This window comes from Pan troglodytes, chromosome 22, assembly GCF_028858775.2.
Source record: "Pan troglodytes isolate AG18354 chromosome 22, NHGRI_mPanTro3-v2.0_pri, whole genome shotgun sequence".
In the NCBI taxonomy this organism is placed as follows: Eukaryota; Metazoa; Chordata; class Mammalia; order Primates; family Hominidae; genus Pan; species Pan troglodytes.
In genome coordinates, this window is record NC_072420.2 from 44,216,238 (window position 1) to 44,230,280 (window position 14,043).

The following is a 14,043-nucleotide window of genomic DNA, read 5'->3' on the forward strand; positions in this document are numbered from 1 at the left end:
GCCACTATGCCCAGCTCAGGTATCTTTTCTGACCACAATACAATAAAACTAGAAATTAATAACAAGAGGAACCTCAGAAACTATATAAACACATGGAAATTAAACAACATACACCTGAACAACCAAATGCGTCAATGAAAAAATTGGGAAGAAATTTAAAATTTTCTTGAAACAAATGAAAATGGAAAAACAACATACCAAAATCTCTAGGACATGGCAAAAGCGATACTAAGAGGGAAGTTTATAGCAATAAATGCCTGTATCAAAAAAGCTGAATGACTCCAAATAAACAATCTAATGATGCACCAAGGAAATAGAAAAGTAAGAACAAACTAAAAAATACTAGAAGGAAAGAAATAATAAAGATCAGACCATAAATACATGAAATTAAAACTAAAAAATGCAGAAAATTAATGAAACCTCGAGAGCCTCAAGGTTATCTCCATAGTCCAACAAGTGTCCATGCCCAGAAGAGATCTTGTAGACAACACTCCCATACCAAAGCCTGACTTTATGCTGTTTGTTGAGAGGGTCTCATCTTAAAAGTACAGAGTCAATACAAGGCTGGTGATGAAGTCACCTGGGTCAAGGTTCCAGAGTGGTCTTCCTTCTTATAGGGCCTCAAATTATATTTGTTTGCTACCTGTTGCATTAAAAGTTTCTGTTCAGCTATTGTCCTGACAGATGATTCAACAGGTGATTCCACAAAAAAAAGACGAAAAAATAATGTTGATCAGTGCTCAAGTTGTAAATCAACTCTCTCCAAACTAACCTCACCTTTCAGGAGGTTCAATCACAATGGGGGAAACAGGACAATGCTAATGATCTCTCCTAGAGATCAAGGTACATGAGAAACAAATGGGTGCTCAAAGAACCAAAAACAGCAACAAGGACTCCTGCGCACCTAGAAAAAGATGGGCTGTTCTGAAGACATGGGGAAAGGGAGCCACCAGCACATAAAACGGTACAGTCACTGTGGAAACCTGTCTGGCAGTTCCTCAAAAAGCTAAACAGAGTTACTACACCCTGCTATTCCACCCCGAGGTAGATACCCAGAAAAACTGAAACATACATCCACACATAAACTTCTGCACAAATGCTTGTATCAGCATTATCCATAACAGTCAAAAGGTGGAAACAACCCAAATGCCTGTTTATTGACCCTTCACTGCTGACTTAGACTCTGACAACAGAAGACCAGTAAGTTTAAGCTCAAAACTGGCACCTTATTCTTCCACATGCAGAGTCACACAATTCTAGGACTGGGATACCATAATTGTCATCTAGTGTCAGACTCTTCTCAGAAGACAAAAACCGAAGGTCATATATTCAAGAATACAGGGTTAGTCAGTGGCAGAAGCAGCAATGGACATGAGGCCTCAAGCCCCACCTGGCCTTTTCTGCACGCCACACTGCCTCCATGTGTTGGTGTGAGCATGTGGAGGAGGAGGGATTGGCAGGCCAAGAGCAGCCACGGTCACTGACACAAAGGTGCTCTGCTGGTAACTTTGTGTAACTAGGAAGGTCCCTGGAAGACTAAGCTGGATCCAGTCCTGCCCCCAAATTATCAATTATCAAAAAGTAATTTTGATGCTGCAATTATTATCTAACATTATTTGAATACATAAACCAGAGACAAGGAGTACAATCATGATTTTCAAATCACTGAAAAGCAGAAAAAGCATTTAAAAGATTTCACTAGCAAGTTAAGCAGTTAATCTTCACAGGACTGTGAAGATTTCCGTCTCTTTCACACTCTTCATTTGCCCTCTTATCCAAGTTACTGGAAACAATCACATTGATATCAATGTGCTATCATTTACTACAGTTCAGTAGAAAATTCACAATATGTAAAGTCATTAGAGCAGATGTTACTATTCCACCTTACAGATGTCCAGAGAACTGACATCCTGGGAAGTAGATTCACTGAGCCAAACCTCCTCTGCACTACACTAACCTATCATTAAAGAACAGTGACTACAGTTGAGTAGAAATTTAACAATTTCAAGGTTTAAATAAATTCCTGATTTCCAGCTTTAGCTTAGGATACAGAAAACTGGTAACAGCTACCCCATTCTTTCCGGGGGCAGAGGGAGAGATAATTTACCAAAATCACAGGTCTTCTTGAACACATTAGAGAGCTAAGGCTGGACATCAGCCAACCAATCTGAAAAATGACGAAAGACAACAGCCTCCAAGCAGATACATGAAGCAAGCACTTGCTCACCTGGGGCATATGCTGGACACCATACAAGGCAGCAAAAAAAAAAAAAAAAAAAAAAACCCCAGCTAAAATACTGAACAAATCACAAAATCAGTGGTTGCCTTGGGCTGGTGATGAGTGGAGAACTGGACTACAGAAGGATGGCGTGCAGGAAGTCTGGGGGAAGGAATTAGTTCCACAACCTAATTGTGGTGGGTAAATGACTGTATACTTTTGTAGAAATTTACAGAACTGCAAAAAGGTTTAAAAAAAAAAACTAAAGAATGAATTCACTGTATGTAAAATTTTAAAAAGAACATTTGTTTCAGAAGGAAAAGGATCCATTTGAGAGCTAACCCATGGTCTCTATTACCTATACCCACAGAACAGTCTTGGTATTTGAGACTCATAAGCCCCCAAGCCTCTGCAAATCAGCACTTTAATAAAATATTCTTCCCAGTCAAATTCATTAACATGCAAATATAAGTGCCCACTATCCAACTCTTCATAAGAGTTCCTATGTAAACCACCACAAACACAGGAAAACAAAGCCGCGCTGAGCTTGAATGCTGGGCAACAGGGCGGCTTCACTCACAGCCCACTGCCTCACCAGCATGTCAGCCAGCAATTCAGGCAGCTCAAATTCACAACCAGCAACATGACAAGTCACATAGGTCATACGCCTTTGGGGTCACTTGCAAAGAGAAGAAAACGCAAATTATTTAATTTGCAAATGCCTTCTGTTAAAAGACAACCTTCAAACAATGTTTTTAAAGGGAGGGCAATGCAAGCCTGCTACAACTGTAGGTGCCATGATGAACGTATAGAATGCTGCCCTGCACTGGAGTAAGGAATAGCCAGAAAACATCACAGTCTCAGCATCCACCCCGCAAGAACTATCATCAAGTTTTAAAGGATTAAGAAACAAATGTCTACACAGACCTACCCCATTAGGATTTCAATAAAAGAATAACACCAAAAGAAAAATAAAATTTTCTCTCACTTTAACAGCAGAGAATTTTCCTAAGAACAGCATGGGAAAATAATAATAAAGCAAATAAAGCAGAGATTAAAGATCAATGTAAAAAAAAAAGTCTGAAATTAAATAATTCAAACTTAAAGCTGTTGGGACTTTAAATTATCCCAGCCATTGTGAGGAATGTAGATATGCGGCTGCAAATTCTGCATTTTTCTTTCCTGTAAATAATTAAGACCAAACTGCTGAAGATAAGACTTCCTCAGATAACCCTCCTTGGAATGTAGCAATCTATAAACAGTCAAATCACTGTGGCACACACACTGGTCTTGTATGGAAAATGTTCTAATCCTGCTGGAACTTCTCTGTCTCTGCCTATATCAGTGATATCTTCTTCACTTTGGAACCCTGACCCCACTGGTTTGAAGTTGGTGTTTCTGAGTGGCCACTGTCAAGCTCTGTGCACAAATAAACTCTGTACTTAGTCATATTTTCTGAATCTCGTTGTTTAAGGCTGATAAGTCACAGCAATGTATTGAACCATTTCACTGACTTCAGAACAAAGAGCCTCAATACTCACTAGTACATTCCACCTCTTTCTATACCAAGAAATTTTTTTTTTTTTTTAGAGACGGAGTCTTGCTCTGTCACCCAGGATGGAGTGTAGTGGCACGATCTCAGCTCACTACAACCTCCACCTCCCAGGTTCAAGCAATTCTCCTGCCTCAGCCTACTGAGTAGCTGGGATTACAGGTGCGTGCCACCACGCCTGGCTAATTTTTTTGTATTTTAATAAAGACAGGGTTTCCCCATGTTGGCCAGGCTGGTCTCGAATTCTTCCTGACTTCAAGTGATCCACCCGCCTCAAGCCTCCCAAAATGCTGGGATTACAGGCGTAAGCCACCATGCCTTGCTTCTATACTGAGAAATTATTTAGTTCCTGGACTTTATCCCTTATGATAGTTCTGATACGGAATTTTATCATAACTCTCAGGGAAAGGTTTACTTTATTATCTTTTAGGAGAATTTTACTGAAGAGGCAATTTAGGTTTTTGGAATTATATAATTATTATACTAAAACAATAGCAAAGAGCTCAGCTTAAGCTTAGCTTAAGGCTTTTACTTTAGCTAGCCAGACAGTAAAATGATGATTCTGAATAAAAGCAGCTAAACTTAGTTGTTTTTTTCTGTCAAGGTACATAACTACACAGAACATGCAAACTCATCTGTTTCCTTCAGATCATTCATTCTTAATAACTGATACTTATCAGAATCACCTGGGGTGATTTTCCAAAATAAACATACCCGGTACCTATCCCAGAACTATGGAATCAGATTATCCAGGGTGCTCCCCAGCATTAATATCTGAAAACACTCCTGAGAGATGTTTACACACTCTCAACCCTGACTGTAAACACCAGTCTCTGTAACAGTCACTACAGCTGAAAAGAATTACAGGCACATTTCGTTTTATTGCATTCACTTTATTGTGCTTTGCAGATACTGTTTTTTTACAAATTGAAGGAATGTGGCAACCCTGCATTGAGCAAGTCTGTTGGTGCCATTTTTCCAACAGAGTGTGCTTAATTCATGTCTCTGTGTCACATTTTGGTAATTCTTGCAATAGTTGAAACTTTTTCATTATTATTACATCTGTTATGGTCATCTGTGATCAATGATCTTTGATGTTACCAGTGTAATTGTTTTAGGGCACCATGAGCCACACCCATGTAAGACAGCAAATTTAATCAATACATGCTACTTATCTTCTGATTTTTCCAATGACTGGCCATTCCCGTTTCTCTCCCTCTCCTAGGAACTTGCTATTCCCTGAGACACAACAATACTGAAATTAGGACAGTTAATAACCCTACAATGACCTCTAAATGTTCAAGCAAAAGGAAAAGATACATATCTGAAAGCAAAAGCTAGAAATGATTAAGCTTAGTGAAGGCATGGCCAAAGCTGAGACCTGCTGAAAGTTAGACCTCTTGTGCCAAACAGCCAAGTTATGACTGCAAATGCAAAGTTCTCGATAGAAATTAAAAGCTCTATTCCAGTGAACACATGAATGATAACGCAAAACAGCCTTATTGCTGACATGGAGAAAGCCCAAGTATTCTAGACAGAAGATCAAAAATCATCAAAAATCCTTTAAGCCAAAGCCTAATTCAGAGAAAAGCCCTAATGCTCTTCAATTCTGTGAAGGCTGACAGGGGTAAGGAAGCTGCAGAAGAAAAGCTGGAAGCTAGTACAGGTTGCTTCATGAGGTTTAAGGAAAGAAGTTGTCTCTATAACATAAAAGTACAACGTGCAGCAGCAAGTGCTGATGGAGAAGCTGCAGCAAGTTATCCAGAAGATCTAGCTAAGATCACTGCCGAGGGTGGTTACACTAAACAAGAGATTTTCAATGTAGACAAAGTCGCTTTCTATTGGAAGAAGACGCCATCTAGGACTTTCACCGCTAGAGAAAAGTCAATGCCTGGCTTCAAAGCATCAAAAGACAGGCTGACTCTCTTGTTAGGGGCCAATGGTGCGGGTGACTTTAATTGAAGCCAATGCTCATTTAGCCATTCTGAAAATCCTAGAGCCCTTAAGAATTATGCTAAATCTACTCTTGCCTATGCTCTAGAAATAGAAAAACAAAGCCTGGATGACAGCACACCTGTTTCCAGCATGGTTTACTGAATATTTTCAGTCCACTGTTGAGACCTACTGCTCAGAAAAAAAGATTTCTTTCAAAACACTACTGTTCATTGACAATGCACCTGGTCAATCAGAGCCATGATGGAGAGGTACAAGGAGAGTAATGTTGACTCCATGCCTGCTAATACAATACCTATTCTTCAGCTCATACATCAAAAAGAAATTTCAACTTTCAAGTCCTATTTTTTTTAAGAACTACATTTCATAATGCTACAGCTGCCATAGACAGTGATTCCTCTGATGGATCTGGGTGAAGTAAACTGAAAACCTTCTAAAAAGGATTCACCATTCTAGATGCCATTAAGAATATTCATGATTCAGCCGAGCGCAGTGGCTCATGCCTATAATCCCAGCACTTTGGGAGGCTGAGGTGGGCAGATCACCTGAGGTCAGGAGTTCAAGACCAGCCTGGCCAACATGGAGAAACCCCGTCTCTACTAAAAATACAAAATTAGCCGGGCATGGTGGCGCATGCCTGTAATCCCAGCTACTCGGGAGGCTGAGGCAGGAGAATCACTTAAATACAGGATGTGGAGGCTGCAGAGAGCCGAGATCATGCCGTTGCACTCCAGCCTGGGCAACAAGAGAATATTCATGATTCATGGGAGGAGGTCAAAATAACAACATTAACAGGAGTTCGGAAGAAGTTGATTTCAATCCTCATGGATGACTTTGAAGGGTTCATGACTTCAGTGGAGTAAGTAACTACAGACGTGGTGGTAGAAAAAAAGGATAAGTTGCTTCTTATGGAAGAACAAAGAAAGTGGTTTCTTGAGATGGAATCTACTCTTGGTGAAGATGCTAAGACATTGTTGAAATAAGAACAAAAGATTCAGAATATTACATAATCTTAGTTGACAAAGCAGCAGTAAGGTTTGAGAGGGCTGACTCCAATTTTGAAAGATGTTCTACTGTGGAAAAAATGCTATCAAACAGCATCACATGCCACAGAGAAATCTTACATGAAAGGAAGAATTAATCAATGTGGCAAACTTCATTGTTGCCTCATTTTAAGAAATTGGCACAGCCACCCCAACCTTCAGTAACTACCACCCTGATCAGTTAGCAGTCATCAATATCACGGCAAGACCCTCTACCAGCTAAAAATTGTAACTTGCTGAAGGCTCAGATGATCATTAGCATTTTTAGCAATAACGAATTTTCTAATTGAAGTTTGTACATTGTTTAGACATAATGCTATTGTACATACAACAGACTACAGTATAGTGTAAACATAATTTGTATATGCACTGGGAAACCAAAAACATTCATGTGACTCATGTATTATTGCAGTATTTGCTTTACTGCAGTGGTCTGGAAGCAAACAGGCAACATCTCCCAGGTGCGCCTGCACTTACTCGTGACAATTCCAGCCAGAGCGAAAACAAACTGACTTTCATCCGAATCCAGCTCCTGGACATCACCATCTAACGACTTCACAAAACTCTCCATTGTTTGACCAGTGATGCTGAAAAACTTCAAAGCTTTATCCTGAAAGTTTGAAAATCAGAGTGTCATATCTTTTTACAGACACTAGTGTGAAAACATTTTAAAAGTGCAGGATACAGAAGATTCTAGTTTTAATTGTAGAATATTGTAAAATCTACTCCCTCATTAAAAGTTCCCATTAAAAGAACAGAGAAAGCAGCTTGAGGCATGCAGGAGCAACAAAAACTACCCTGAAGATTGGTGGACTCTTCACACGCATAAATATGATATAGGACAAATGTACATGATGATGAAAGTAAATGGGAAGAATTCACTCAAAATGTAATAAAAATATACTAGAAAAACATGCTGCCTATTTGCTCTGGGCATTAAACCAGAGGTGTTCAAACCTTTAGCATAACTTTTTTCAAAAAAAAAAAATCTTAATGAAAACATGTAAAAGAGGTAAAGACTGGCTCCTCTGGTAGTTTAAATCTTCATCACTTGGCAAAAAGCATTTCCAAGTTTGAACCTTTGAGTTACTTCCTTTGGGGTGCTAGAGTTCTGAAGAAGAATTTTAAAACCAATGTACATTTTAACCCAGTTAAAAAATTGGAAATATTTGCATTTACAAATGATATAAGAAAACTTCATGGATGATCAAATAATCTAAAACTGGGTTGTGGTGATGGTTAATGCAACTCTAAAAATTTGCTAAAAACCACTAAATTGTACATTTACAATCTTACAGTATGTAAATTAAACCTAATAAAGCTCAACAAACTTTTAAAAACACATTTAGTCTTTCCACCTAAAGTCAAACACAACTGTTATTTCTATTAGCAGTAACTAATTTCTCACTGGTTTCCTGCCACACGTCCCCCTCTTCACCTTCATTTCCAGTCATGATCACGCCATGCTCCCAGAGTCAAACACCGATCTTTTTTGGCTCCTCTTCTCCCCTCCAGGTGCCCACTCTGCCCGGCCATCACATCTGCCTCAACTGCCACAGCTCTCATACATGTTCCTTCTTTCCCATCTCCCCTGCAGAGGGCCGAGCTCACTCCAGCCAGACCAGCTAGAATGACCACCTCATCAGTCAGCCTGTGTAGACGCGATGTGCCACAACTCCACCTCCTAATCCATCCTCACCCACTGTCAGGTGAATCTTTCTAAAATTCTGCTCCTATCCTATCACTCTTTTACTGAAAAACCCTTAGGGAAAATCCAGTCTTCCCACCTACATGATGAATCACCAACCTGGTATTCAAGGTCCCAAAGTCACATCCCAACCTACGTTTAAGCTTTACCTCCCCACTACTCTATGACATTAACTGTCCACTGTGTCAACTGACCTACTCACTGTCCTAAAACAAACCCACCCATTTTCTGCCATTTCTACCTATTCATCAAGGCCCATTTCAAATTTATCCCCTTCTGTGAAGTTCCCTGACAAATGCCTGCACGCATGTATACATGTGCGTGTGCACGCTCCCACACACACACACACGCTCCCACACACCCACACGCTCCCACACACACGATCCCACATACACAGGCTCACACACACACACACTCCCCCCTACACACGCTCCCCACACACACACACACACACACAGGCTCCCACATACACACACACGCTCCCACACACACACGCTCCCCCCACACACACACGCTCCCACATACACACACGCTCCCACACACACGCTCTCCCCACACACACACACGCTCCCCCGAACACACACACGCTCCCACACACACTCACACACACAGTCTCACACACACACGCTCCCCCCCACACACACACGCTCCCCCACACACACACATGATCCCACATACACAGGCTCACACACACACACACTCCCCCACACACACGCTCCCCCCCCCCACAGGCTCCCACATACACACACACGCTCCCCCACACACACTCCCCCACACACACACGCTCCCCCACACACACATGCTCCCACACACACACACAGTCACACACACATGCACATGCTCAAACACACACGCTCACACACACACGCTGCCACACACACACACAGTTGAACCTTGAAAACAAGGATTTGAACTGCACAGGTCCACTTACACAAGAATTTTCTTCAGTAAAAGTTACACCAAGTGTGTCTGCTGCTCCAGCCTCCCCCTCCACCTCCTCCACCTCTACCACCCTTTAGACAGCAATGCCAACCCAACCACTCCTCTTCCTCCTCCTCTTCAGCCTACTCAATTTGAAGATGATGAGGGGGAAGACCTTCATGATGATCTAACATACAAAAAATGTGTTAATCAACGATTTATGTTATCAGTAAGGCTTCCAGCCAACAGTAGAGAGAGTCAAAAGTTCTATGTGGCTTTTTGACTGTGCAGGGGGTCAGCGCCTCCAACCTCCATGTTGCTCAAGGTTCTGCATCTATATGTATGTGTGTGTGTGTGTGTATGTATAAACACACACACACATCTACATACATGTATATATGTTAGATAACATAATATTCAATAAATATTAACCATGAGATAATATATATAAAAGCACTTTCGATCTTCTTAAACACATGTAAAGTATTAATACTGAAGTGGTAATATGTCCACATATACCACAAGGTCTCCTGGAGAGAAGGGATCTTATTTCATTCCCTCTGCATCAGGTTACAATGAACCATATACGATAGGTGTTCAATAACTAGCTGATGAGTGAACAAAAGCAAATGGAAAGATATGGACTTAGTCTTTAAATGCCTTAATAAGCTCTATGCTCTAATTTACACAAGCAGTAATCAACAATATCTAGAGAGCCCACTGACCATACTTACTCCTCCCAAAATGGCCTTGACGACTTCCTCACTGCTGGAGACACCCCACAAGAGGGTACACGCTGCTGCTCCCATTTCTGTACAATACTCTGCCTGCTGCAGGAGTTGCTGCTTCGCTTCATTCAACTGCTGTCGAAGAGCCAGTTTCTCCTAAAAGCAAAACAAAATTGAAAAATAAATAATAGCATTCAACCTTGATATATCTTTATTACATTTCCTCTTTCACAAAGATATTTATTAAAGAAATGCATGTATAATTATAGAAAATAGCTGCAAATGAAAGCTAGTCCTAAGAGAGCCATAATCTGTATCTACAAAAGAAATTTCAAAGGCAAAAATATTTGAGAAATATCTGAGGAAAGAACATACTACCACATTATGGTTGATAAACCCACAGAGCTGAATTCATCTGCTTTAAGTAACTACATGAAATATCTCAAGCCCCAAGTAACTATACCCAGAACCAGCACCAACCGAGGCTTCTGAACAAAAACAACCTCACAAAGCAATTTACCCAGAAAGCAACATTTCTAAGACAGGAGACTGCCTCCTCCAAATGGCTCACTCCATTGAAAAACGCCATCTGCCAGAGGCAGACACCAAATAAAAGGCACTTGGACATTAGGATTAGTAAAAAAACAAGTACTTTAGAAAAACTCATTCTGTATAAACGTATCCTTAAGTCCTCATGAGAATATTGCCAAAGGTGCCAGTAAATATAAAATACAATCTGTGAAGCTAAACAGGGAAAGAAAACCTAAAACCTAAGACCAGGTAGGAAAGATGGGAGGAGGGGCAAAAAGAAGTGTGAAGGCTGTGAGTCCTATTCATGCCCTGGTGCAGCAAGCCAGTGCCAGTCTAAGAAGAAGATGGAGGCTAGGAAGAGTTTCCTACTCTCCCACCAGCAGTGTCTGAGGTGACCTGTAGCTGGGCAAGTCTCCGCCATGGCACTCTTCACAAGGGAAACACAGGGAATGGCCGTCCTGATGGCCCTCCTGACAACACAAGCACACTTCGAGGATTCACCTTGAGTGTACTGCTAGAGTGATGGGGGGCTTCCTGTCCTCTCCAACCACCAGCACCAGGTACCTGAAATTCCCTTAAAAGGTGATAGCATTTCCTGATTTAATAAGACAAAAACTGAAAAATATAAAACCCCAGTTAAATTCATTTATACCAAATGTAATTAGTTACATAAACCACAAAGTTAAAGTATATTAAATGCTGTAGATTTTCTTTTAGAGAGATAAATACAAGACAAAGTAGAGGGGGCTTTTCACCCCCTGGAGGAAAAAGGGAGCTTTGGAGCCACAAATCAAAACTGTTGACCTCATAACTTGGATTAGGGTGGCCCACTCATAGTTACCTGGAGACAATGCGTTTGGCACACAGAGATTCATACACATTCATACGTATATGCACACATGTATTTAAGAAAAAAATGGCCACTGAGCCTCTGGCACATGCTAATACTGCATCATGTGATCTGTCAGCTCCGGGTTTCTAATGTCTTCATTATAGCAACAATCTGGACTCCTAGATTCATCCTTTCAGTGTACGTAGCTGAACACAAGTCATGGTGACACATGAAGAAAACTATGTCACAGCACTTCCTTTTGGAATTCTAGCTTTTCTCACAACTTAAGCTGTCTGCATCTCAATTAGTCAGGATATGGTGGTTCTTCTGCACGACCACAAAAAGACTACTGAGAAGAACCAGGAAGGACTTTGCTCACTACAGTCACATTTGGTAGTTGCAGGAGGATATTCCCCAACGCAGGGTTCCACACATAGTACAATAATATCAAAAAAAAAAAACAAACAAACCTCAAAGAAAATCATAGCATTCCCAGTAACATCAAAAATAAGAATAATTTTTTAAGGTGCAAGACCTATACAATGAAAACTACAAAGCATTACTGAGAGAAAGTAGAGCTAAATAAAGAGATACACCATGTTCAAAAATTGGCAGGATGTCAATTCTTCCCAAACTGATCTACAGATTCAACACAATCCCTATCAAAATCTCAGCAGACTTCTGTACAAAGTGATAATCTGATTCTAAAATTTCTATGGAAATTCAAGACAGAATATCTAAAAAATTGTCTGAAAAAGAAGAACAATGTTAGAAGACTAACAGTGCCTGATTTAGAGGAAAAAACAAACTAACTATAAACCTACCGAAATAGAACCATTGTGGCATTGCTATAAGGATGGACATATAGATCAGTGAAACACTGACATGTCAACTGATTTTAACAAAGGTGCCAATGCAATTCAATGGAAAAAGGATAGTCTTTTCAACAACTGATGCTAAAACAACCGAATATTCATATGCAAAAAAAAAATAATTCAAAATGAATCATAGGGCCGGGTGCGGTGGCTCACACCTACAATCCTAGCATTCTGGGAGGCTGAGGTGGGTGGATTGCTTGAGGTCAGGAGTTCAAGACTAGCCTGACCAACATGGTAAAACCCCGTCTCTACTAAAAATACAAAAGTTAGTTGAGCATGGTGGCACAGGCCTGTAATCCCACCTATAATCCCACCTATAATCCTACCTACTCGGGAGGCTGAGGCAGGAGAATCGCTTGAACCCAGGAGGGGGCGACTGCAGTGAGCCGAGATCGTGCCACTGCACTCCAGCCTGGGTGACAGAGCGAGACTCCATCTCAAAAAAAAAAAAAAAAAAAGAATCATAGGCCAGGCACAGTGGCTAATTGTACCTTGGGAGGCTGAGACGGGAGGATCAAGACCATCCTGGGCACCATAGTGAGACCCCATCTCTAAAAAAAAAAAAAAATTTTTTTTTAAATAGCCAGGCATGGTGAGGCTGAAGTAGGATCACTTGAGCCTGGAAGGTCGAAGCTGAAGTGAGCCATGATCACACCACTACACTCCAGCCTAGGTGACAGAGCAAGACACCATCTCAAGAAAGAAAAAAAAGAAAGAAAAGAAAAGAAAAGAAAAAAGGAAGGCGAAAAAAAGAGAATCATAAACGTAAATGTAAAATTTCTCAAAAAAATCGTTATGACCATAGGTTAGGCAAATATTTCTTAGATATCACAAAATCATGACCTATTAAAAAATAATAATAAAGTAAGTTTCATCAAAACTTAAAAGTTCTACTCTTCAAAAGATACCTTATAAAGAAAGTAAAAAGACACGCCACAGGCTAAGAGAAAGTACTTCTAATCACATATCTAAAAAAGGACTTGTGTCCAGATTAAAGAATTCTTACACATCAGTAAGACAACCCAATTAAAAATCGGCAAAAGATTTGAAGAGATATTTAACCAAAGAAAACATATAAATGTGTCCGGGCGCGATGGTAATCCCAGCACTTTGGGAGGCCGAGGCAGGCGGATCACTTGAGGTCAGGAGTTTAGGACCAGTCTGGCCAACATGGTGAAACCCTGTCTCTAATAAAAATACAAAAATTAGCTGGGTGTGGTGGCGTGCGCCTGTAATCCCAGCTGCTCAGGAGGCTGAGGCAGAAGAATTGCTTGAACCTGGGAGGTGGAGGCTGCAGTAAGCGGAGATCACACCACTACACTCCAGCCTGGGCGAGAGCGAAACCCCGTCTCAAAACAAACAAAAAATAAATAAAGAAAGAAAAATGAAAACATACGACCGCAGAAAAACCTGTACACAAATGTTTATAGTGGCATTATTCATAACAGTCAAAAACTGGAACAGGACAAGCGAAGTGGCTCACGCCTATAATCCCAGCACTTTGGAAGGCCAAGGCGGGCAGATCACTTGGGGCCAGGAGTTCGAGACCAGCCTGGCCAACATGGTGAAACTCTGCATCTATAAAATAAAAAAGAAAACTGGAAACAATCTAAATGCCCATCAACTGGTGAATGGATGAAGAAAATGTGATATATCCATCCAATGGAATATTGTTTTGC

At 40.7% G+C, this 14,043-nt stretch overlaps 1 protein-coding gene across 7 annotated transcripts in view; it reads right to left on the reverse strand.

The window, feature by feature from the left end:
- Positions 1-14,043, reverse strand: part of HSF2BP (heat shock transcription factor 2 binding protein) — a 128,014-nt gene that overhangs the window by 91,649 nt on the left and 22,322 nt on the right. For 4 of the 7 annotated variants that reach the window (XR_010154406.1, XR_008541558.2, XM_531485.8 and 1 more), the window contains exons 5-6: positions 10,130-10,279; positions 7,244-7,376 (exon numbers count right to left, since the gene is read on the reverse strand). Coding sequence is in view for 4 of the 7 variants with exons in the window: in XM_531485.8 (XP_531485.2) it covers positions 7,244-7,376; positions 10,130-10,279 (283 nt within the window). In the remaining 3 variants the exon portion in view is untranslated. Of the gene's footprint in view, positions 1-7,243; positions 7,377-10,120; positions 10,280-14,043 lie in introns of all 7 variants that reach the window. The other 3 variants (XR_008541557.2, XM_009439958.4, XM_054675313.2) reach the window with 1 other exon arrangement.